Consider the following 26,578-nt stretch of genomic DNA (forward strand, 5'->3'; position numbering starts at 1 on the left):
TTAATGGTAGCTAGCAACTTACCGTGGCTTACTGCATTCGCGTAACAGGCAGGCTCCTCGTGGAGTGCAATGAGAGGCAGGTGGTTAGAGCGTTGGACTAGTTAACGGTAAGGTTGCAAGATTGAATCCCCGAGCTGACAAGGTAAAAATCTGTCGTTCTGCCCCTGAACAGGGCAGTTAACCCACCGTCCCTAGGCCGTCATTGAAAATAAGAATGTGTTCTTAACTGACTTGCCAAGTTAAATAAAGATTAAATAAAGGTGTAAAAAAAACAAATCGGCCAAATCGGTGTCTAAAAATAACCATTTCCGATTGTTATGAAAACTTGAAATCGGCTCTAATTAATCGGCATTTCCGATTAATCGGTCGACCTCTAGATTATACTACTTCTATTGACATGTCTGTGTACAGTTGTTGCAGTGACATCATGAACATTCCATAGTCATTCGACTTCAAGCTCGTCATTGTTGTTATGAAATAATACTTTTTTGTATAAACACAAAAAAGACATGCTGAATGACATCAGCCACCTCGGAGTCCAAAATAGCATATCTCGTGCATAATAACACCAATAAACCAATCTTTAAAAAATGAATTGAGTAATTGTCAATCTAGCAAACCAGGCAACTAAAAGCAACTTTCTAAACAATGTTTTTGGTTGGTTTCTAGTCAATTTTACAGTGAAATGGTTACTTGCATAGAAGAGTCTTTTGTTTAGACATGTAGCCAGCTAGCTAGCAAAATAATGAATCATAATCCCAACTCATAATGTTAACACTCTGCATGAATCTACAGGTAGATAAAGCTAACCAACTAGCTAGCTTCGATGTTAGCTAGCTAGCTAACATTAGGCTATAACTAGAAATGCAAATAGCTGTGAGAAATTAATAACATTACTACACAGATCATACATGTAACGTTAGCTAGTGAGCCAGACAGCCAGCTAGCCTGCCAGCTAACGTTAGCTAGCTAGCTAACAGTACGCTGTAACGTGGAATAAAAATAACTTTCTGATCAAATTAGAAACTTATACCTGAAAATGTAGCTAGCTCTACTCTTACCCGTATCAATAGATGAACACTTCTCCCTCTCTCTCATGGATGTCATGGTTGCCCTTGAAGATGTATCCAGACAGGTGTTTTTATACAACAACCTTCTATGTTCTCTTTTCGACTCCCTCCGCATTTGCAATCAGAAGCCTACATTTTCTCCATCTCGTTAGCTATTATACTCTGATTCCACCAGGCATTCCACTGATTTCAAAACTCGGTCCTCCAGGAAGTGAAGAGCCTTAGCAACACTAGCGCAGTTCTTCGTGATATCTTTAAAAGAAAAACACTACTTTAGTAAGGATTACCAACGCATACTAAGCAGCTCATGTTATAGACAGGCGCGTGCTACATGGTAGACCAATCCGAACTCATCTCTCACATGTCCAGCCCATCCATTATCTCAGCCAATCATGGCTAGTGGGAAGGTTCCTGCTTTTTTCCGTGGCTAAACCAACTCGTAATTTAACAAGTTTATTTGTATTTACAGATGGCATACACATTTGTTTTCTAGGCACATGAATGTTCACATCTTCCAGAAGGCATTTGTGCTAAATGTTTAAAAAAAAAGTATGTTCAAATGCCTCTCCTGTGAAGTAGGGATGAGCGACATATACCTAGTTTCCTGAAATTAGTCACAAATGAACACATACACACTCGTATAAATATAAATAATATACACACACAATACATATATCCCACTGGGCTATTAGCACCTTCAAAATCCTTCTCTGTGGGCAATTAACACTACTTTAATCCATATGTGAAGGAGAGGGATAAAAGTGAATTGTCTTTACAGTTTAAAAGCAATTAGTGTCGTACTCAATCCCTTGTGGACACACACTGAGATGCTTCTTCGGGCCTTTTGTTTGGCATGGCAACATGGTGACAGGCCAGTTGTCTATGTCAAAGCTTTCATAACTCCTGATGTACTGTAGGCTGCTGTAAACGTTGTGTATCCAGGGGGTACAAAATATACAGTGCCTTCAGAAAGTATTCATACCCCTTGATTTATTCCACGTTTTGTTGTGTTACAGCCGGAATTCAAAATGGATTAAATATTATTTTCTCTCCCATCTACACTCAATTCTTTTGAAAACAAGATGCAAAAATATATAATTTACATAAGTATTCACAACCCTGACTCAATAGTTTGTAGAAACAGTTTGGGCAGCAACAACAGCTGAGTCTTTCTGGGTCTAAGAGTTTTCCACACATGGATTGTGCAACATTTGCCTATTATTGTTTTCAAAATACTTCAAGCTTTGTCAAATTGTTTGTTGATCATTGCTAGAGAACCATTTTCAGATCTTGCCTTAGATGTTCAAGTAGATTTAAGTGAAAACTGTAACTCTGCCACTCAGGAACATTCACTGTCTTCTTGGTAAGTAGCTCCGGTGTAGATTTGGCCTGTTTTAGGCTATTGTCCTGCTGAAAGGTAAATTCATCTCCCAGTGTCTGGTGGAAAGCAGACAGGATTTTGACTGTGATAAGCTAAATTGTGTTTCCTTTTTATGCTGAAAAACTCCTCAGTCCTTAATGGTTACAAGCATACCCATAACATGATGCTGCCACACTATGCTTGACAATATGGAGAATGGTGGTCAGTAATGTATTGTATTTGCCCCAGAAATAGCACATTGTATTCAGGACAAAAAGTGAATTGCTTTGCTACATTTTTTTGCAGTATTACTTTAATACCTTGTTGCAACCAGGATGCACGTTTTGGAATATTTTTTATTCTGTACAAGCTTACTTTTCACTCTGTCAATTAAATCAAGTCAAAATCAAATCAAATTTCATTTGTCACATACACATGGTTAGCAGATGCGAGTGTAGCGAAATGCTTGTGCTTCTAGTTCCGACAATGCAGTAATAACCAACAAGTAATCTAACTAACAATTCCAAAACTACTGTCCAATTTGTAAGTCGCTCTGGATAAGAGCGTCTGCTAAATGACTTAAATGTAAATGTACATGTAAATGTCTTATACACAGTGTAAGGGGATAAAGAATATGTACATAAGGATATATGAATGAGTGATGGTACGGGGCAGCATACAGTAGATGGTATCGAGTACAGTATATACATATGAGATGAGTATGTAGACAAAGTAAACAAAGTGGCATAGTTAAAGTGGCTCGTGATACATGTATTACATAAGGATGCAGTCGATGATATAGAGTACAGTATATACGTATGCATATGAGATGAATAATGTAGGGTAAGTAACATTATATAAGGTAGCATTGTTTAAAGTGTTAAAGTGGCTAGTGATATATTTACATAATTTCCCATCAATTCCCATTGGGCTAGTATTGTGGAGTAACTACAATGTTGTTGATCCATCCTTAGTGTTATATAACAGCCATTCAAATCTATAACTGTTTTAAAGTCACCATTGGCTTCATGGTGAAATCCCTGAGCTGTTTCTTTCCTCACAGGCAACGGAAATAGGAAGGACACCTGTATCTTTGTAGAATGGGTGTATTGATACACCATCCACAGTGTAATTAATAACTTCCCCGTGCTCAAAGTGATATTCAACGTCTGTGTTTTTTTTTTTACCCATCTACCAATAGGGGCCCTTCTTTGCGAGGCATAAGAAAACATTCCCGGGCTTTGTGGTTGAGTCTGTGATTTGAAATTCACTGCTCGAGTGCGGGATGGTACAGATAATTGTATGTGTGGGGTACAGAGATGAGGTAGTCATAAAACAATCATATTAAACACTATTATTGCACACAGAGTGAGTCCATGTGACTTAATATGTGACTTGTTAAGCAGATTATTACTCCTGAATGTATCTACTTAGGCTTGCCATAACAAAGGGATTGAATAGTTATTGACTCAAGACAGTTCAGCTTTTCATTTTCTATTAATTTGTCAAAATTTAAAAACACATAATTCCACTTTGACATTATGAGGTATTGTATGTAGGCCAATGACAACAGTATTTTCCATTTAATCCATTGTAAATTCAGGCTGTGCTACAACAAAGTGTGGATAAAGTTGAGGTGTGTGAATACTTTCTGAAGGCACTATAGAATGTTCACTCCAAGACAACAAAAATGTGACTTTGTGTAAAACACAATTTTGTAACAAACGCAAGTCCTCTCTACTAAAGGTTGAACCTGTGTCTGGTCAAAGAGCTGGGGGACAGAGCCGCTCAGGGGAGAGCCTTCGGTAACCTAGGCAACACCCACTACTTGTTGGGAAATTTTGTGGAAGCCATCAAATTCCACAGACAGGTGAGATACATATCCCTGGGATAGCAGTCAACGTCATATGATGTACCAGTAAACACACACACACACACACACACACACACACACACACACACACACACACACACACACACACACACACACACACACACACACACACACACACACACACACACACACACACACACACACACACACACACACACACACACACACACACACACACACACACACAATAGTGTGACATAACAATTAATGGAAGGTGTTTTCACACTAGATCATTTCGCCCCTGGGTGAAAACACATAAGGGACACTTGCCTTTGTCTTTGTGAATGACCTCAATGTAAGTGTATGACGTACATACTAGACGAACAAGTATCAGTTTCGCAACACAATATTTGTCCGTCTATAGGGTAAAAAAAAAGTTTTGAATGACACAAATATAAATTTTCACAAAGTCTGCTGCCTCAGTTTGTGTGATGGCAATTTGCATATACTCCAGAATGTTATGAAGAGTGATTAGATGAATTGCAATTAATTGCAAAGTCCCTATTTGCCATGCAAATGAACTGAATCCCCCCCAAACATTTCCACTGCATTTCAGCCCTGCCACAAAAGGACCAGCTGACATCATGCCAGTGATTATCTCGTTAACATAGGTGTGAGTGTTGACGAGGACACGGCTGGAGATCACTCTGTCATGCTGATTGAGTTTGAATAACAGACTGGAAGATTCAAAATGAGGGTGGTGATTGGAATCATTGTTCTTCCTCTGTCAATCATGGTTACCTGCAAGGAAACACGTGCCATCATCATTTCTTTGCACAAAAAAGGGCTTCACAGGCAAGGAAATTGCTGCCAGTAAGATTGCACCTAAATCAACCATATATCGGATCATCAAGAACTTCAAGGAGAGCGGTTCAATTGTGAAGAAGGCTTCAGGGCGCCCAAGAAAGTCCAGCAAGCGCCAGGACCGTCTCCTAAAGTTGGCTGCGGGATCGGGGCACCACCAGTACAGAGCTTGCTCAGGAATGGCAGCAGGCAGGTGTGAGTGCATCTGCATGCACAGTGAGGTGAAGATTTTTGGAGGATGGCCTGGTGTCAAGAAGTGCAGCAAAGAAGCCACTTCTCTCCAGGAAAAACATCAGGGACAGACTGATATTCTGCAAAAGGTACAGCGTTTGGACTGCTGAGAACTGGTGTAAAGACATTTTCTCCGATGAATCCCCTTTCCGATTTGTTTGGGGCATCCGGAAAAAAGCTTGTCTGGAGAAGACATGGTGAGCGCTACCATCAGTTCTGTGTCATGCCATCAGTAAAGCATCCTGAGACCATTCATGTGTGGGGTTGGGCTCACTCACAATTTTGCCTAAGAGGACAGCCATGAATAAAGAATGGTACCTACCAACACGTCCTCTGAGAGCATTTTCTCCCAACCATCCAGGAACAGTTTGGTGATGAACAATGCCTTTTCCAGCATGATGGAGCACCTTGCCATAAGGCAAAAGTGGCACTGGGAACAAAACATCTATATTTTGGGTCCATGGCCAGGAAACTCCCCAGACCTTAATCCCATTGAGAACTTGTGGTCAATCCTCAAGAGGCGGGTGGACCAACAAAACCCCACAAATTATCACAATCTCCAAGCATTGATTATGCAAGAATGGGCTGCCATCATGCAGGATGTGGCCCAGAATTTAATTGACAGCATGCCAGGGCGGATTGCAGAGGTCTTGAAAAAGAAGTGTCAACACTGCAAATATTGACTCTTTGTATCATCGTCATGTATTTGTCAATAAAAGCCTTTGACACTCATGAAATGCTTGAAATTATGCTTCAGTATTCCATAGTCACATCTGACAATATAAAATATTTAAAGACACTGAATCAGCAAACTTTGTGGAAATTAATATTTGTCATTCTCAAAACTTTTGGCCATGACTGTACAGTACATATAAAATATATAAACTTTATTTTGTTCACAGAGACTTTCCATTGCCAAGGAGTTTGGTGACAAAGCAGCAGAACGTAGAGCCTATAGTAACCTTGGCAATGCTCTGATTTTCCTGGGCCAGTTCAACACTGCCACGGAGTACTACAGGTTAGTAGAGACTACAACACTGACACCTTGTGGACATAATGTGTATCAACCAATGATGCTCAGAGCGCTATGTGATATAGACTTCATTGCCTGCATGCATTCAAATGTAATGATGTTTTAGATCAATATAATGTATGAAATTAATTTATAATTAAAATGTTTCATTTAAATAAATTGTTGGAATTGTGTGCGGGATAGTAAAAAAACACATGATCAAACTTTAAATATCACTGTTCTCCTCTTTTTCCATTCATCGCCCTCTTCCCCTCTGCATACATCTCTTTTCCTCTCCCTCTCGCTCTCCTTCTCCCCCCTCTCCCTGTTCCATCCAGGAAAACTCTGCAGCTGTCTCGTCAGTTAAAGGACCAGGTGATGGAGGCCCAGGCGTGTTACAGCCTGGGGAACACCTACACTTTGCTGCAGCAGTACGAGAGAGCCATAGACTACCATCTCAAACACCTCCTCATAGCCCAGGAGCTCACTGACAGGTACACACACACACACACACACACACACACACACACACACACACACACACACACACACACACACACACACACACACACACACACACACACACACACACACACACACACACACACACACACTCACTCACTTCCACAAGCACCACAGGAGGTTGGTGGCACCTTAATTGGGGAGGACAGGCTCGTGGTAATGAATGGTGCAGAATCAATAGAATGGTATCGGATACATCAAGCACATTGTTTGATGCCATTCCATATGTGCCTTTCGAGCCATTATTATGAGCCGTTCTCCCCTCCGCAGGCTCCACACACACACCTTTAACATGCTTATCATTATGCTGTTTGATTTGTTCCTTCTCGAACTATGTTTTGATAGGGTTGGAGAGGGCCGTGCCTGCTGGAGTCTGGGAAATGCCTATGTGTCTTTAGGGAATCATCGCCAGGCCCTGCACTATGCCCGCAAACACCTGGATATCTCCAGAGAGGTAACCACTGTGAAGTTCATTTTCAGACCAATATAAACTCAGCAAAAAAAGAAACGTCAACTGTGTTTATTTTCAGCAAACTTAACATCTGTAAATATTTGTATGAACATAAGATTCAACAACTGAGACAAACTGAACAAGTTCAACAGACACGTGACTAACACAAATGGAATAATGTGTCTCTGAACGGGGGGTCAAAATCAAAGGTAACAGTCAGTATCTGGTGTGGCCTTCCGCTGCATTAGGTACTGCAGTGCATCTCCTCCTCATGGATCGCACCAGATTTGCCAGTTCTTACTGTGAGATGTTACCCCACTCTTCCACCAAGGCACCTGCAAGTTCCCGGACATTTCTGGGGGGAATGGCCCTCACCCTCTAATCCAACAGGTCCCTGACGTGCTCAATGGGATTGAGATCCGGGCCCTTCGCTGGCCATGTCTGAACACTGACATTCCTGTCTTGCAGGAAGTCATGCACAGAACGAGCAGTATGGCTGGTGGCATTGTCATGCTGGAGGGTCATGTCAGGGTGATAAACTGTTAGTGTCTTAACGACCGTTCCACAGGTGCATGTTCATTAACTGTTTATGATTCATTGAAAAGGCATGGGAAACAGTGATTAAACCCTTTACAATGAAGATCTGTGAAGTTATTTGGATTTTTACAAATTTTTACAAATTTGACAGTGTCCTGAAAAGGGGCCATTTCTTTTTTTGCTGCGTTTATTTGCCGTTGCTATTATCAGACTAACAATAATCAGACAGTGAAATCCCATACACCCGCAGTCAACAAGGTATTTTTCTCTCTCTCCCTTCTCCCTCTCTCAGATTGGGGACAGGAATGGCGAGTTGACTGCCAGGATGAATGTGGAGCAGCTGATGGAGGCTCTGGGGGTCAACGAGAGTGACCTTTCACCCTGCGGGTCAGAGTTTGAGGTGCAAGGTATGAGGGAGATTTCCTTCTATGGTTCTACCTTGAACTTGTATTTTCAGTGTGAGAGGGAGACTTCAGGCGTCCGCATACATAGGTTCGGTTTGCTGCTAGTGGTACTAGGCTAGGCGAAGTAATCGTTTGTGCTCGCATACTCCCTTAAAATGACTATGCTTTAAAAATGAGAAGAAAGAGGCAGTATTACTGTTTATCCCTCTTGAGATGCCATATAAATGACATAGCCAGTACACTTCCTCAAAATAGTCAGAATTAATCTAAGATAACTCAAGAAATCTGTTCTGAATTTGCATGTTTTTTGCAATTTTACGTTGAACTAAGATGTTTGGTACAGTGTTTCTCAAGTGATTTTTTTTTACATGAAAACTAGTCTGTCGTTGAATGACAACAAACACTTCATTGGGGAATCCCTGCTGTTGACCTATCCCAGAAAAAGAGTCTGAGACTTTCGCCCACCCGAACTTCGACTTGCCATGTGTGTTTGAACAGCCCCAAAAAAATAACCGCCGAACACCGAAACAAACCAATAAATATGCTAACTGTTTCAACTTGGAAGCCTATGTTAAGCTTAACAGTATATAAATTATGACCACGTGCCAGAGTCTGGTGTAGTGGTGAAAGCTCCCAACTTTGGACCACATATGCCTCCTGGAACCTTAAAAAAAGAGGAGAACAAATAAATACATAAATGATGACCCCTGGAGGTTTTTTTGGAAAAGGATAAGGTTAACCCATAAATATTGGTTTGAGTCTCGATGTGTGTTTGTCCCCTTGATGGTTCAGTGTAGGATTTGAGGGTAAGATGATTGTAGATATGAGCCTTATAGGGTTAATTCTACCTGACGTGCTAAAATCATAACATGCTGAACTAACATTCCAAATGAATCTACTTTTGCTGTTTTATTTGAGTAGATTTGACATTTTACCCATGTCTGCACTTTTTTAAACATGAGTTAATTCCTATGTGGATAAAAAATACATATACAAATTAAAGGGGATGGTTCTATTTCTTTTGATAACCGACCCAGACATACTTTTTCAGGATGATACTAATGACCATAGTAATAATAATTATCAACATGGAAAGCCCTATATAGTATTTTCTGTTTTTGACCAGCCCTGGTTCACATGCAGAGGCACTGCCCAGCTCGCTCTCCATCTCCATACCACACCCCTTCCTCACACAATCCCAGGCACACTCTCGCACGCACACACACACACGCTCAGAAGGAAAACATCCCACCACTCCTCCAGCCAAACTCTTGAGTTGAGAGAGAGAGAGAGAGAGAGAGAGATGGATTTTTGATTTGATTTTTGATTTTTGATCTTTGATGGATTCTCACAGGATACTTATTGGACACTGCAAATGGAATTTAACTATAGACTATTAACAATTATAGCAACAGTTTATTTTCAATTTATGTGACTGACAACAATTACTTTACCTCTTCAGAGTATGAGGTAAGCCTTTGAATTATTTGAATGTACTGTAAATGGTATTGGATGCTTTTTCCTTCTAGTTGCTATGGATCTGTAAAGAATAGTCAAGCGGTTTGAAAGCATACTTGAGAAGGCTTCTGTGAAATTCTATAACCCATTCTCTATTCAATTGGTTGAGGGAGATGTATGTATATGTCAGAGGTGGATTGAGTTTTGCAAAGAGCAGAATAAGCTTTAGAGAATGCATACATTTGTCCTTCGCAGAGCCACGCGCTTAGATCAATTATGTATGCAGAGTAATGTCTCATTGGACTTCTGTCAACAGAATCCTTCTCTGCTGATAATGCATCTTAGTGAATGCATTATGTATGCCCCTCTAAAAGGACGTCTGTAGAAGTATAGAGTCATCATTTCAGCTCGATCGTTCTGAGATTGGATTCAATCCATCGCGGATCAGAGGATGGAGTCATTTAGCAGATGCTCTTATCCAGAGTGACATAGTTAGTGCATTCATCCTCAGTTAGCTAGGTGGGACAACCACATATCACAGGCATAGAAAGTACATTTTCCCCCAGTAAAGTAGCTGTCAGTAGAGTCCGAGCTAGAAAGGGGCTGGAGGGGTCAAGATACTTTTTGAATAGGTAGGGTTTCAGATGTTTTCGGAAGATGGGCAGGGACTCTGCTGTCCCAGCTTCAAGGGGAAGCGGGTTCCACCATTGGGATACCAGGACAGAGAAGAGCTTTGACTGGGCTGAGTGGGAGTTGCCCTCCTGTAGGGGTTGGAGGGCCAAGAGACCTGAGGTGGCAGAACCGAGTGCTCGGGTTGGGGTGTAGGGTTTGAGCATAGCCTGAAGGTAGGGTGGGGCAGTTCCTTTTGCTGTTCCGTAGGTAAGCACCATGGTCTTGTAGTGAAGGCAAGCTTCGACTGGAAACAAGTGGAGTGTGGGGAGGAGCGGGGTGACATGAGAACTTGGGAAGGTTGAAAACCAGGCAGGCTGCAGCATTCTGGATAAGTTGCAAGGATTTGATGGCACCAGCAGGGAGCCCAGCCAACAACGAGTTGCAGTAGTCCAGATGGAAGAGGACAAGTGCCTGGATTAGGACCTGCACCGCTTCCTATGTGAGGTTGGGTCGTACTCTATGGATGTTGTAGACCATGACCCTGCAGGAGCGAGTCACTACTTTGATGTTTGCAGAGAATGACAGGGTGTTGTCTAGGGTCACGCCAAGATTCTTTGTACTCTGGGAGTGTGACACTGTGGAGTTGTCAACCATGATGTAGAGGTCTTGGATCGGGCAGGCCTTCTCCGGGAGGAAGAGCAGCTCTGTCTTGTTGGTGAGCTTGAGGTGGTGGGCCGACACCTATGTGTCAGAAGGGGGAAAGAGAAAAGTAGTTGTGTCATCCACATAGCAATGATGGGAGAGACCGTGTGAGGATATGAGTGAGTTGGTTTATAGAGAGAAGAGGGCCTAGAACCGAGCCCTGTTGGACACCAGTAGCGAGAGTCTGTGGTGCAGACACAGATCCTCTCCACGTCACCTAGTAGGAGCAGCCTGGCAGGTAGGATGCAATCCAAGAGTGTGCAGAGCCTGAGATGCCGAGCCCTGAGAGGGTGGAAAGGAGGATCTGATGGTTTACAATGTCGAAGTTAGCGGTTAGGGTCAAGAAGATTGTTCTGAGAGATAACGAGAAAGTTGATCAGAGACAGCACGCTCAAGTGCTACATGTCTATAGTTTTTGAGTCGAGTGTTGGTTTCTTTACGAGGGGAGCAACTATGGCCATTTTGAAGTCAGAGGGGACACAGCCAGTGGTCAGGGATGAGTTGATAAGGGAAGTGAGGAATGGGAGAAGGTCTCCAGAGATGGTCTGGAGAAGGGGATAGGGTCGAACCGGCAGGTTGTCGGGCAGCCAGACCTCACTAGTCACAGGATGTCATCTGGAGAAAGAGAGGGGAGAAAGAGGTCAAGGCGTAGTATTGTGTGAGTGAGACCAGTGGACTCAATAGGTGATTGAGTAGCGGATGTTGTCAACCTTCTTTTCAAAGTGATTGACAAAGTCGACTGCAGAGGGGGAGGAGGGAAGGGTGGAGGGTTAAGGAGAGAGGATAAGGTAGAAAATAGTTTCCTAGGTTTAGAGGCAGAAGCTTGAAATTTAGAGTGGTAGAAAATGGCTTTAGCAGTGGATACAGAGGAAGAGAAGGTAGAGAGGAGGGAGTGAAAGGATGATGGGTCCTCCGGAAGTTTTGTTTTGCTCCATTTCCGCTCAGCTGCCAGCAGCCCTGTTCTGTAAGCTCGCAATGGGTCACTCAGCCACTGAGCAGGAGTGGAGGGCCGAGCAAGACAGGAGGAAAGGGGACAGTGTGAGTCATAGGATGCGGAAAGGGATGAGAGTAGGGTCAAAGAGGCAGAATCGGGAGACGGGAGGGAGAAGGATTAAGCAGAATGGAGAGATGATAGAATAGAAAAGGAGAGAGAGCTGGGAGAGAGAAAGTGAAGATTGCAACAGCGCATGACCATCTGAGTGGTTAAGGTTGGAGGAAAGGGTGGCAGAAAAGGAAACAAATGAGTGATCAGAGAACTGCAGGGGGGTTGCAATGAGATTAGTAGGCTAGAAGCCTCTAGTAAAGATGAGGTCAAGTGTATTGCCTGCCTTGTGAGTTGGAGGGGTTGGGAAAGGGTTCGGTCATAAAAGGCAAGGAGGGGAAAGAGAGATTTGGAAATAAATAAATCAAAGGCAGACATTGGGAGGTTGAAGTCGCCAAGAATAAAGGAAATAAGTTAACCCATTGTATCTTAACTATCATTAAATTGAAGACTTTTAGTTTTATCAAAGATTCTCTGTAATTAGTATTACGTGATTAAACTGATTAATCATGTAACTGTAATTAACTAGGAAGTCGGGGCACCAAGGAAAATATTCAGATTACAAAGTTATAATTTTCCTAATATAACTTTTCAGGTATTTTTTATCTGATAAATTAGTCTTCTAATTAATTAATTATTTACTTTACCTCACATTCGTCTCATTCCAAACGTCGTAAATTGTTGGTAATCTGCACGAACCCAGTCTTCACTATGAGTCATCCATCAATTCACAGAAATGCATAAACAAACAGTTGATAGTTACAAGGAAATGATAACGGAAGTTCCCTAGTGGGTTAAACCGGCATGGCGGCTTGTTGTACAAAAAGGAAGTGGGGGTCGACTGAGAAAAGACCACACACAGTTGATAATTATAACAATTGAAATGCTAATCCTTTGCACATGAACGCTCACTCATTCAGGAACAATTGCAATCAATATATATATATTTACGCTCAGTGTGTTGTCGGGATCTCTGCTGAAAAGTTAGTTTCTGTTGGAGAGTTTCCGTCCTCTCTCTCTCTCTCTCTCTCTCTCTCTCTCTCTCTCTCTCTGTCGTGGTTAGAGTGGATAGTTCAGAGTGACATTCATTCATTTCTTTATCGGTCTTTATCGGTTTCGGCGGTCTTCGTTCTTCGCGTTCAATGATACCGAATTCCTAGCTGCAGACTAGTAATTCATATCAAAGACTTGTTCTTATTCTGTCGGTATCGATAGTCTAAGAGTTTAACCACATGGGATGGTTAAAATATTCAGCAATCGTCTCAAACCTTGGCCCTCTAGTTATCGAGGTAAACTGGTCTGCAACCTTTGTCCTCTCGTGATTGAGAGAAAACATGGTCTGTTGAGAACTTTTATTCAGGAATTTATTCAGGAGTTGCAGAAACGGGCCCGACCCAAACTGGGCTCATGGGCGGTCCTCTGATTTAGTTAAACTCAAAAGGGAATTGGAGTTTCCTTCATTAAACAGTCCAAAATCACATTACACAATTTTACAAAGAGTATCATCCTCACTCATTCATCTTATACAATAATTAGATGTAAACCTCATATCTGAGGCTATTATATAAACAGCGTTATGGTAATGTGGCCACACCGTATCCCATGAGCTTCACCAAGTTGTAACAAACGGACCAGTTCGTAGCTGGATTCTTCACCAATCTTTTATACCTTCTCCGGAACATGAATGTTGTTCGGACCTCAAGTTCTATGAGGTGGAAGAAATTCCTTTGTTCTCTATGAAAATTCACTCGGTCTCTAAACTGTGGCCATGAGGAGATCATCTCCTCAGGAGATCTTCTCCTCAGGAATTTATGACCTCTCTGACCACAGCAGCCTAGTTGTAGGAGGCAGGGAGAGGGGGATGGGGCTTGCTGTCCCCACAGAGGGCAACGTCATGACACCATTCATGTCCATAACGGAAATGTATGGATTTCCTTTAGTACACGTGTTCTCTGAACTTAATGATGGACAAATCTGAAGAAATGTTCTAAATCGGCCAAAGCATTTGTCTACAATGTGAGTTTTTGATATTGTAATGAATTTAGACTTTGGAGACATGAGGCTACTGTTTTTGGCACATTTCATGAATTAAGTTCTGTGAATACATCTTCAAATGATCAAATTGTAATTTTTGGTATGTAGATAGTCGGGACCATTTTATATATATATATATATATATTTCATACATACATGCATCCATCCAGTACCAGTACCAGTCAAAAGTTTGGACGCACCTACTCATTCCAGGGTTTTTCTTTATTTTTACTATTTTCCACATTGTCGAATAATAGTGAAGACATCAAAACTAGGAAATAACACATATGGAATCATGTAGTAAAAAAACAAAAAGAGTTAAACAAATATATTTGAGAATCTTCAAAAAGCCACCCTTTGCTATGACAGCTTTGTGCACTCTACATATATAAATATCAAAATAAATCCTCTCTCTCTCTCTTGCTCCATTGATTTACATTGGATTTGCGTATGCTGTGAATACATGTTCAATACATGTTCAAATGGTCAGATCTTAATTTTTGATGTATAGCTTGTCCGCATTCAGAAAGTATTCAGACCCTTTGACTTTTTCCACATTTTGTTACATTACAGCCTTATTCTAAAATGTTTTAAATAGTTTCAATACATTTTTTTATTTATTTTACGTTTATTTAACTAGGCAAGTCAGTTAAGAACAAATTCTTAACAAAATGTGGAAAAAGGGAAGGTATTGAACAAATGTGCTGTCCAAATGTGCTGTATATTTCAAAAGTATATATATATATATATATATATTGATCCAGACAAACTATACACCAAATATTATTCATTAATATATGACCATTGTAACATGTAATCACATTACTTAATTTGTGACGTGTAAACAAAATTGTACCCGCACTTGTACAAAGACTAAATATAGTGCAATACAGAAACGTCTGTAGTTTACAAATGAGTTGAATCATACTGTATATTTAACATATTTGGGCTTGGAATAGGTCAAATAAAAATAATATATGCTTTTAAACTATTTAATTTGGAAATGTAATTTGAATGATTCTTTATATTTTCTCAATCTCAATGTTGATACTGGAAATTAGATGCTGACAATCAATCTTAACATTTCAATGTGGCCTGCCTAGACACTTGTACTAGCTATGTTGACAGCACATTTCATGGATTTACAGAAATTGTTCAGTGGCGCATTTTGATATTATACGAAATATAGTAAAAGGATGTGAATGGGTTTTAATGTTTCTCCCTGACAGATATGCACTGTTACATTCACGCACGGTTATACAAATGACACCCTACAATTCTACATGTAGTAGCAGTTGAGAGGAAATCCATGTATTGTCTTTTTCTTACCCATTTATGTCATTGTGATATATTGTTTAAAAGATATTCAGGGAATATACTCTGTATTCCAAGAGAAAGGCAATGTCCTAAGGCTATGATAGGAGAAAGATAAAGGGACCATGTGAGAAATAATCTAATGAAGATAGACTGATTGAATGTTGAGTGGTCATTGTTTGAGGTCACTTGAGAGAATTCCGGTCAATTGCATCTTCTATTGAGTCCGGGTTGGGAGGAAAGGGTTAGTCAGGTGGACACAGACCTGCTCTGTGTATGGAGAGGACATGTTGGATGTTTATTTGAGACCGAGACGGTCTGTTTGGATCAGCAGGCCCATGCTGTACAGACTGTGGTTAGGTGGGACCCAGCCCTGGCGGCCCTGGCACTGCCGCCTCACAAAATGGAAATACAATGAGAAGACAGACATTCAAGTTGTTATAATGGTGATGAAGTTTAGAGTATTGTAGTTTGCGAACCATTGGTGCTTAGCGTTTTCTATGCAAGAATAACTTTATGCCTTACTATTTACAAATTGTCAAACTAGTATGTAATTTAGGACTGTGTTGTGTCTATTCATTTGGGGGGAATTCCAATCTGAGTTGAGCCACCGTAAATAATTCCCTTTTTAATGCACTTTTCTCTCTACGCATTTTCTGACCTTGCTATTAACTTGCTATTAACTTAATTTAGGGTGGAGATTAAAAAAACAAGGTGTGGCAGTGTGTCTTCAGATATTCAGTACTTGATTTAATTCCCTCATAATTTCACCACATTTACACATGATGAAAAGATGTAGTTGTAACGGCGTTCGTCTGTTGAAAGAGAGTCGGACCAAAATGCAGCATGGTGGTTACTCATGTTCTTTAATGAAAATTAGACGATACATGAAATAACAATAATATACAAAACAACAAACGAAACGCGAAAACCTATACAGCCTATCTTGTGACAACAAACACAGAGACAGGAACAATCACCCACGAAACACACAGTGAAACCTAGGCTACCTAAATATGGTTCCCAATCAGAGACAACGAGAATCACCTGACTCTGATTGAGAACCGCCTCAGGCAGCCAAGCCTATGCTAGACCCCCCTACTCAGCCGCAATCCCCAATGCCTACTAAAACCCCAAATACGAAACACAACAAAATAAACCCATGTCACACCCTGGCCTGACCAAATAAATAACGAAAACACAAAATACTAAGACCAAGGCGTGACAGTAGTAAGGTTGAGCAACCTGTCAGTTCCAAGTGGAACAACATCTACTTAATTTTTTCCCGATAGAAATAACAGCATTCTCCATAAACTGTAATTTATAAATTCATAAGAACTATCGATAAGAGCTAGGTAAATGAGTAAGCCTTTTGGATAAGGGGATTGTAAATATAAATGACAATTGTTTTAGATATATTTGACCTTATGATCGCTGGAGACAAATGTGAAACCAGTCACATGGCAGCAAACTGAAGCATATCAACAGACTGTTTCACCTTTTCCACAGTGAAGTTTATGATTATGCTGGCCTTACAATTTGGGATGAAATTGGGGGGACCCGAGCTATCAGCTTCTGTCGCCATGAGCAAATGACAGTATATCACCAAACCTACCAGTTTGATTTATGATTTCTACAATGTTTGAATTATATGCCCAGACTTTTCAGTTAAAAAAACAAACAATTTGTATCATGCTAAATATTAGCCTCTATCGGTAGTAACCGTCAAGTTATACCCACATACATTTATAACTGTCAGTGACTTTAGTGTTAGTTTTCTTACATACATATTACATCATTCAATTACGTTGTTATTTTACTGTTCATGCCTCTCTGTCACGTTTGTGTAGTTTTTCCTGAGGATCTCTAGCAATAGTGGATCATATTAGGCTAACGTATTATAAGTTGTGCTGTAATTTGGGACTTGTAGTCTATTATTTGAATCATGATGGAGCAAAACATACGTAAGTTCAAAACTGCACCGACTGGACCGTTGTCAAAAAGTTCCATGATTATTGAGGATTATTATGGTAGATTTATAGGACTACTGTTCAACCCCTATTGTACACTTCTCTCACCTTCCAATATTTTATGGATTGAACAATTGAATATGACAACTTCCAGGGGGAATCAAACCACTATTTCTGATTCATCAAACATTTTTTTGTGTACATTTTTGTGAGTCTGTCGAACTATGTTTTATTAAAAGGTACACCAAATTTAAAGGGGTGTCTTTAAATAAATGTACTGAAAACCCGATTGAATGAAAACTCCATGAGAAAATCTGTTGGCCAGCAAGTGGGAGGGTTTTCAGCAATTGAATTAAATGTATTCAACGTGCGCAAGGGAACCACTCCTGCAAAGTCTGTTTACGCACCTCCACACTGTAAATCTGAATCCCAACTACTGAAGTGCATAGGAAAGATGTACATTTCCTAAATCTGAATCGGGCCCTATAGATGTGCATGTCTGAGATAACTAGACCTTCAGTGAGTCCATACACTGGACACGTGAGAGCCGAAGGAAACCAGTGTAGATAGATTTGGGATGGTGATTATGTCCCAGTCCAGACGGACATAACACAGACCATGTATGACAACAACATATTTGGTTGTGTACACTTGGGCACTGTGTAGAGTGAGTGATGGTAATCGTCAAGCATTACATCTTCCCCTCCAAACAAATACACAGATGGGTTCTCTGATGCACATAACAGAAACACAATGAAAATCGAGATGTCAAGTTTGGAAGAATTAGGCCTCAGCCACGTGGATAAAATCATCTATTGGTCATATCATGAAGCAAAAATACAAAATGTTCAGGATAATGATAATGACATAACTTTCTAAATGTAATTGCTAATCCAATCCAAACAATTCTATAGCTAACGATACAGCCAAATACATAGTGTTTTATTTTTTTGCTTTCCAAGTGTCACATGACTGATAGATCTCATGCTTGTCCTGTCTACGTAGAAGTGGACTGCAGAAATGGACATACAGGGTACATCGGTAGGGCTGTGACGTTTGTGGATTTTTGTCAATTTTCATTTTTGTTGAAAAATGTTGTGAGCTTGTAATAAATACAACACAGCCCCGATGACACCCCTATCTCAAAAACAAATGGTTTTAACAGCTTGGAACTTTTGGAAATGATGCTTCTCTTCCAGACCGTTCTGCTCGTAAAATGATTACCAACTCTAACCACTTCAAATGACAGACTCATATTAGGTAAACTATGTCTACTTCAATATAAAGTTGAATCCCCCTTCCTCAAAAAGAAATGTAGTAAGATGGTTATGAAGATATATATATTTTTTAAATTCACAGTTATTGTCGGTTACTCAATTATACAATAATTGTGCCAGTCCTACACATTCTCCATATCTCAGTGCAGGCCGTCCAGCTCACACACTGGCCCGACATTCCCTATGGGTTCATGGCTCGTAAAGGGCCCGTTAACCACAGTCTTTTTACTTGGCTGTCTGACTGAACCGCGTCCTCACCACGCATCACAAGACCATCTATTTGAGCTGTATGGGAAACAGTCTAGATATGTGTTTTGGTTTTATGTTCATATAGGTTTATCGGTTGAACAATGTAGATTTTGAATGGTCATCCTACAGAACCTTGTGTAACACATCAATGGTAGAGACATTGGTAAGATAACGTTATTGCACACTTTTATAAGGGGATTGTAAACTATTTTTAAAACTGTTTAAACCTATTTAGATGTAAAGTCAATTGTCTAGGGGACTCGCGTGGTTCTGGTACCGGTTCCGACTGACATTTTTGCTTATAAATGGATCTATGGACACCGTAGATCACAATTGGGGTAGCCCTGGTAGCGTTAGTACTGGTTCCCACGGACTGTGAGAGGTAGGATGTGAAATCTAAGTAGCACATTCAGAGATAAAATAATAACAAAAAACACTTTGGCAAGTTCTTAACAAGTTCAGGAAGCCAAGCTAGAGCTATGTGTGACGTTCACAGTTGTGGGAGCAGATGTTTTGATCAAGAGAGACCTTTAGAAAATATGCACATTTTCTCTAACACTAAACATACAAATATGTATTTTAGAGTCATAAGGAATCTTATAGTAGTTTAATCATTTTATTATGCTATATTTATAAAACACATGTCAATTCAAGCCGTATCCATACAGTTTTGTTGAATAGGAAATACGTCCTAAAATATTTCGTAGTTTCATATTTGTACTTGAGCTTGTGTCCTCAAAAGTGACTACACCTCAGCAATGTATAGCTATTTTTACCAGAAAGGTGAGATTTTGACCTTTTCTTGGCGAATGCAGCATTACTAGTTATTGTTTGTTTATGGTCCTCTCGTAATAAATATTTTTCAGGGATTACGTAGATTACATTTTAGATTACATGTATTAATAGATTGTGCTGATCATCCAGATTCGATCAGAAATGAATACATATTGTATTAAGATCAAGGGTGTGGGGTTTCCACGTCACTAAAGTCATGAACAAACCAGGCACAAATAGAATGCAAAGGGGAAGTTTATTAGGGGTTTTCATACATGGGGAAAGAAGTGGGGATTCACCAATCACCTAACAGTCCACAAGCCATTCCCTTTGTCAGTTCCGTTTTCCAGGGGTAATCCGCACACTCGGGTCCTCAGCCAAACACAAGGGGATTAGTCCGACAGCCCAGGTCACAAAGTGTAATCTCACACATAGTATTCTGTCTTCTCCCACCCTTCATAACGCTCTTGGTTCTCTCCTACTCTGCCCCGTTATGAATGTTGCTTCCCCCTTTTATCCCCAAACACTCCCTGGCTTAACAAGTTACTCTTTCTTCTTTGGGGCAGGAAGTCCACATAAGGCCCAGGGGTGAAGCCAACGGACTGCCCAGATATCTCCCCTCAATCACCACTCCTCTCACCTCTCCCTGCCCGCTGCCACAATATTTATGAAATACCTGTACATCAGGGGTGTCAAAGTCAAATGGACGGAGGGCCAAATAAAAAATTTAGCTACAAGCCGAGGGCCGGACTGTTCGAATGTTCATTGAAAATTTTTTAAATGACGCATATAGTCTAGTGAACCTAATTGAACCTACTGAAAACCTAACAAATATATTCCAATATGATCAGATAAATAAAGCAATATTTTCTTATGGCTCTGTCAGTAATCTTTAATTTTCAACAGACACAAAAGACAAATTTCCTTTATATAAAAATCCCCATAACATGAACATTAAATGAAAGAAACCGGTATTCAAGGCACCATCAGTAGCCTATATTTTCTATTTTAGCAAAAGTGGGCTAAATTTACTTCAAAGAAAAAAACAATAATAGCAATTTTCTATCATCCACTCAACTGAAATATTTTTAAAATATAATTGGATTGAAATACAATAAAATAAAGTGCAAAAATCTATTAATCAAAAACAACACTTTGTTTAAGGAGAAGTAACATGCAGTGAAAACAAATATTAAACTTTAACTTTTAAACTTGAACTGAGTAAAAACTCTAAATATGTGATTGCACAGTAATGTTCACTTGTTTGAGGTTGAGGGTGATACTTGGTGGTGTCCCATCTTTTCCACAAGTTCATCAATGTTCGGGGTAAGGCTCTGAGCTGAGGAAATCCTCAGAATTGAGTGGAGGTGTTCAGCAGTAAGTCGACTTCTGTGTGATGTTTTGTTCAAGTTCATCAAAGAAAACAGTTGTTCACACAGGTATGTGCTGCCAAACATAGACAACGTTTGAGCAGCCTGGATGCGCAGCTGGGGCATTGTGTCGGGGAGGAAACGGGCGAACTCCGCAGCACCCACTGCCGCATATTTTGCCCTCAGTGCATCATTGCATTGGAGGTCAATCAACTCCATTTGGAGGTTTGGTGGTGAGCTTTCCACGTCAACAGCAAATGGGTTACCGAGCAGTTCCAACCTGCTTTTTTGTGCTTCAAAGTCAGCAAATCGGCGTCGAAAGTCAGCGGCAAGCATACCTATTTTATCAGCCAACTGTGCGCTCGGGAACGCACTGGTAGAGAGCTTCTCTTTCATGGTCTGGCAGCTGGGAAAGTGGCTCAAATTTTCTTTCCGCATCTGCGTCTCCCACAGAGTCAGTTTGGTTTTAAATGCCTTCACTGTACTGTACATATCAGAGATGACACGATCCCGACCCTGCAGCTGCAAGTTCATTGCATTCAGATGACTCGTAATGTCACACAGAAAAGCCATTTCACACAGAAACATTTCGTCTCGGAGTTGTGTTGTGTCTTTCCCTTTGCTGTCCAAGAACAGACAAATCTCCTCACGAAGCTCGAAACATCTTTGAAGCACCTTTCCCTGGCTTAGCCATCGCACCTCTGTGTGATAAGGCAAATCACCATGCTCCGTTTCTAACTCCGTCAGAAATGCCTTGAACTGGCGGTGATTCAAACCTTTGGCTCTGATAAAGTTAACTGTGCGCGTGATGATGCTCATTACATGCTCCATTTTCAAGGCTTTACCGCACAACGCTTCCTGGTGTATGATACAATGATAAGCTGTCAGCTCACCTGTCGCGTTTTCCTCTTGCATCTTTTCCCGTATCTTCGCCACCAGTCCGCTCCTGTGTCCACACATCGCAGGTGCTCCGTCGGTTGTCAAACCCACGAGTTTTTCCCAAGGCAGCTCCATCTCATTTACACATCTTGACACCTCTTCATACAAATCATGCCCCGTAGTTGTGCCATGCATAGGACGTAAAGCCAAAAACTCCTCTGTCACGCTTAGGCTGGAGTCCACTCCGCGGATGAAAATTGACAACTGGGCAATGTCAGAAATGTCGGTGCTCTCATCCACAGCCAAGGAATATGCAATGAAATCTTTTCCCTTTTTCACAAGCTGCTCTTTTAGATTGATGGACAACTGGTCTACTCTCTCGGCAATGGTGTTTCTGCTCAGACTCACATTTAAAAAGAGTTGCCTTTTTCTGGGCAAACTTCGTCACAAACTTTAATCATGCAGTTTTTGATGAAATCCCCCTCCGTAAATGGCCGGGCTGATTTAGCGATCTCTTCTGCCAAAATAAAACTGGCCTTGACAGCAGCCTGGCCTTGTGATTTGGCTTTTTTGAACAGAGCCTGTCGAGATTTGAGGCCTCGTTTAATTCCTCTGCCTTTTGTAGCCTTTGTTCCATGTCCATATTCTTGTTTTTGTCCGCGTGTTTCGTTTCATAATGTCGTCTCAGATTATACTCTTTCAGTACCGCCACACTTTCTCCACACAGAAGACACACAGGTTTTCCAGCTACCTCCGTGAACAAATACTCCGACTCCCACCTTGTTTGAAACCCCGGTTCTCAGTGTCCACCTTCCGTTTTGCCATTTTTGATGGGTATCTGAAAGTTAATTTTACTGTGATGCTGACAACTGCTGTGCCAATAAATATTGAAATGAAGCAGCCTACTGCTCGGTGCGTCACCGTTGCATTGTGGGAAATGTAGTATTGGTGCGTGTAAAAGATCTGCGGGCTGCCGGCTTGCTGCGGTCTGCGGGCCGGTTCTAATAATAAATCAAGATCATCCCAGGGGCCGTAAAAAACCTTCTCGCGGGCCGGATGTGGCCCGCGGGCCTTGACTCTGACATATGTGCTGTACATACTTTAACGATCCTAGCCTTGATTAGTGTGTTACTATGTCTCTGAAGTGGGATTGTGGATAGGGTGTTTGTCTTGGGTCAGGTGACCCGGGTTAAAGCCCCCCTCAGGGCAATACTGTCCCCCCATTCATTACAGGTATCTTATGCTTTGATGTCCTCTTTTGCTCTCCTCTTTGTTCTAGGAGCCAGACCCAAAATGACCAAGAGAAACAGTATGGACAGTGTCGAACTGTGGAAGTACTCGTCAGATAAGGTAAAAACAGTCATTTTGTCGATTCATTGAGATTTCATTTTCTCACCTAATTTCTGACATTTTATAAAATGACAACATACACATGTAAAATCAATGAAAATCCAATGGTATCCCTGCAAGAATGGAGACAGCCAGGAATTGGATAGTATATCTCGGAGATCCAAGAGTCAGCAGTCTCAGCCAAGTAGAGGGAAGGGCTACCCCGACAGCCAGTCCTCAGATGAGAGGCAGTGGTTTGACTCCCCTGTGGACGCCGATGAAATCACAGTCCAAGTCCCGCCTCCGGTGAGTAGCCATATTTTCATTTTCAATATTTATTGAACCATTATTTAACTAGGCAAGTCAGTTAAGAACAAATTATTATTTACAATGACGGCCTAACCCGGCCAAACCCGGACGACGCCGGGCCAATTGTGCGCCGCCCTATGGGACTCCCAATCACGGCCGGATGTGATGCAGCCTGGATTCCAACCAGGGACTGCAGTGACGCCTCTTGCAACTAAGTTCTGAAAAATGTAGTTAACCAGTGCATAATTTTTCCATTGATCATCCTTGAGATGTTTCTACAACTTGATTGGAGTCCAACTGTAGTAAATTCAATTAATTGGACATGATTTTGAAAGGCAAATACCAGTCTATATAAGGTCCCACAGTTTACAGAGCATGTCAGAGCAAAAACCAAGCTATGAGGTCGAAGGAATTGCCCGTAGAGCTCCAAGACAGGATTTTTTTGTGGCACAGATCTGAGAAGGGTAGCAAAACAATTCTGCAGCATTGAATGTCCCCAAGACCACAGTGGCCTCCATCATTCTTACATTGAATAAGTTTGGAACCACCAAGTCTCTTCCTAGAGCTGGCCGCCTGGCCACACTGAGCAATCGGGGGAGTTCCTCTGTGGCGATGGGAGAACCTTCCAGAAGGACAACCATCTCTGCAGCACTCTACCAATCAGGCCTTTATGGTAGAGTGGACAGAGGGAAGCCACTCCTCAGTATAAGGCACATGACAGCCTGCTTTGAGTTTGCCAAAAGGCACCTAAAGACTCTCAGACCATGTGAAACAAGATTCTCTGGTCTGATGAAACCAAGATTGAACGCTTTGGCCTGAATGCCAAGTGTCACGCCTGGAGGAAACCTGGCACCATCCCTACGGTGAAGCATGGTGGTGGCATCATCATGCTGTGGTGATGTATTTCAGCGACAGGGACTGGGAGTCTAGTCAGGATCGAGGGAAAGATGAACGGAGCAAAGTACAGAGACTTCCTTGATTAATACCTGCTCCAGAGCGCTGAGGACCTCAGACTGGGGAGAACGTAGACCTTCCAACAAGACAACAACCCTAAATACACAGCCAAGACAATGCAGGAGTGGCTTTGGGACAAGTCTCTGAATGTCCTTGAGTGGCCCAGCCCGAGCCTGGACTTGAACGCGATCGAACATCTCTACAGAGACCCGAAAATAGCTGTGCCACAACGCTCCCCATCCAACCTGACAGAGCTTGAAAGCATCTGCAGAGAACAATGGGAGAAACTCCCCAAATACACTTGTGCCAAGCTTGTAGCGTCATACCAAAGAAGACTCCAGGCTGTAATCGCTGCCAAAGGTGCTACAACAAAGTACTGAGTAAAGTGTCTGAATGCTTATGTAAATTTGATATTTCCTTTTGTTATTTTTAATATATGTGCAAAATATTCTAAAAACCTGATTTTTGACCTTGTCATTATGTGTAAATGAGGGGAAAAAACAACTTAAATCAATTTTAGAAAAAGGTTGTAACGTAACAAAATGAGGAAAAAGTCAAGGGGTCTGAATACTTTCTGAATGCACTGTATAACTTCACTTCCTCATTATATCCCTACATAACAACAACATGCGCCTGGTGTTTACTAGTCATGTTCATTTAATTAACGTGGAGAATATACCGGAGGAAATTAGAATGGTCAAACTCATCCCTATGTCAGCTCCACTAAAAGGCATCAGTTACAAAGACTATTGTTTTCAATGTGTAGCCTTGTTCTATAATGGGCTCAGAGACACAATGGCTTGAAGTGTGTTAGCTTTAGGAGACGGTAGCGATAGCACCTCTTGAGTAGCTTGTATCTCCTTGAAGCCCTAATTAAATCTGACACTTTCCTCCTAGTATCAAAGTGTTTTACGGAAAGGCATTATCTACCGAGTCAAGCTTCAGTTTCCTCTCTGCATTTTAGGAATGGAAGCCTTTTAAAAAATCAATGGAAGCTAACCTGACGGATAAAATGAAATAAATGTGATTAGCGCACTAAAGCTGGTGGTCAGGAAGACGCTTCTGAAGCCTGTAGGGTCCTTGCATCTTTGCACCTTTAGTCTGAGATGTACATCATGATTATAGAGGCAAGGGAAAGTGCCATAGGTGAGACATGATGTGATTTAATGAGGGTTATTGGACAATCTAGATCTCCAGGTTAATTCCTGGTAGAGACAGGAGTGCTGTGTCTGATGGCGTCAGAATAAATCAGCGTCCAGGAATAACACAAAGTAAACCTGCAGGCCTTTCTGACTGCTCTAGATTGTTCACAACAATATTCATTTGTGCTTCCGTTATCCTTAGGGCATCCTCGGCCTGCGTCAGCCAAAGCGGTTGTGCTTTGCTGTCACTTGGCATCTGAGGCGGCCAACCATGCGTCCCGGTTCTGTGATGCTGTTAATTGTTGCAATCAGTGGCTTGACATGGAAAAGGGCGAGGAAGCCATTGTATGAAGTAAGCCTGTTATTTAATGACTGACTAAAATAGCAGTTGTGCAACTTGGGGTTGAAATGGAGACAAAGTGGACTTCATCTGGCTAATCTTTCTCTTGTCTACAGAAATAAGGTCAATAAAAATGGTATTTGAACTTTGGGCTATTTGTTTCACACTTTAATATATCCACATCATTTTCGGTCCTCATGATGCCATCTATTTTGTGAAGTGCCCTAGTCCCTCCTGCAGCAAAGTACCCCCACAACATGATGCTGCCACCCACGTGCTTCACGGTTGGGATGGTGTTCTTCGGGTTGCAAGCATCTCCCTTTTTCCTCCAAACATAATGATGGTCATTATGGCCAAACAGTTATATTTTTGTTTCATCAGACCAGAGGGCATTTCTCCAAAAAGTACTATGTGCAGTTGCAAACCATAGTCTGGCTTTTTTTATGGCAGTTTTGGAGCACTGGCTTTTTCCTTGCTGAGGGCCTTTCAGGATATTTCGATATAGGGCTCGCTTTACTGTGGGTATAGATACTTTTGT

General features: G+C 41.3%; 1 protein-coding gene across 2 annotated transcripts in view; it reads left to right on the forward strand.

The window, feature by feature from the left end:
* LOC118385277 (G-protein-signaling modulator 1) overlaps window positions 1-26,578 on the forward strand; it is a 66,286-nt gene that overhangs the window by 22,720 nt on the left and 16,988 nt on the right. For both annotated transcript variants that reach the window (XM_052521167.1, XM_052521168.1), the window contains exons 5-11: window positions 4,177-4,300; window positions 6,262-6,377; window positions 6,710-6,865; window positions 7,239-7,347; window positions 8,174-8,288; window positions 23,246-23,316; window positions 23,437-23,601. In XM_052521167.1, the coding sequence (XP_052377127.1) occupies window positions 4,177-4,300; window positions 6,262-6,377; window positions 6,710-6,865; window positions 7,239-7,347; window positions 8,174-8,288; window positions 23,246-23,316; window positions 23,437-23,601 (856 nt within the window). The remainder of the gene's footprint in view (window positions 1-4,176; window positions 4,301-6,261; window positions 6,378-6,709; window positions 6,866-7,238; window positions 7,348-8,173; window positions 8,289-23,245; window positions 23,317-23,436; window positions 23,602-26,578) is intronic.

Source organism: Oncorhynchus keta, chromosome 6 (assembly GCF_023373465.1).
Source record: "Oncorhynchus keta strain PuntledgeMale-10-30-2019 chromosome 6, Oket_V2, whole genome shotgun sequence".
In the NCBI taxonomy this organism is placed as follows: Eukaryota; Metazoa; Chordata; class Actinopteri; order Salmoniformes; family Salmonidae; genus Oncorhynchus; species Oncorhynchus keta.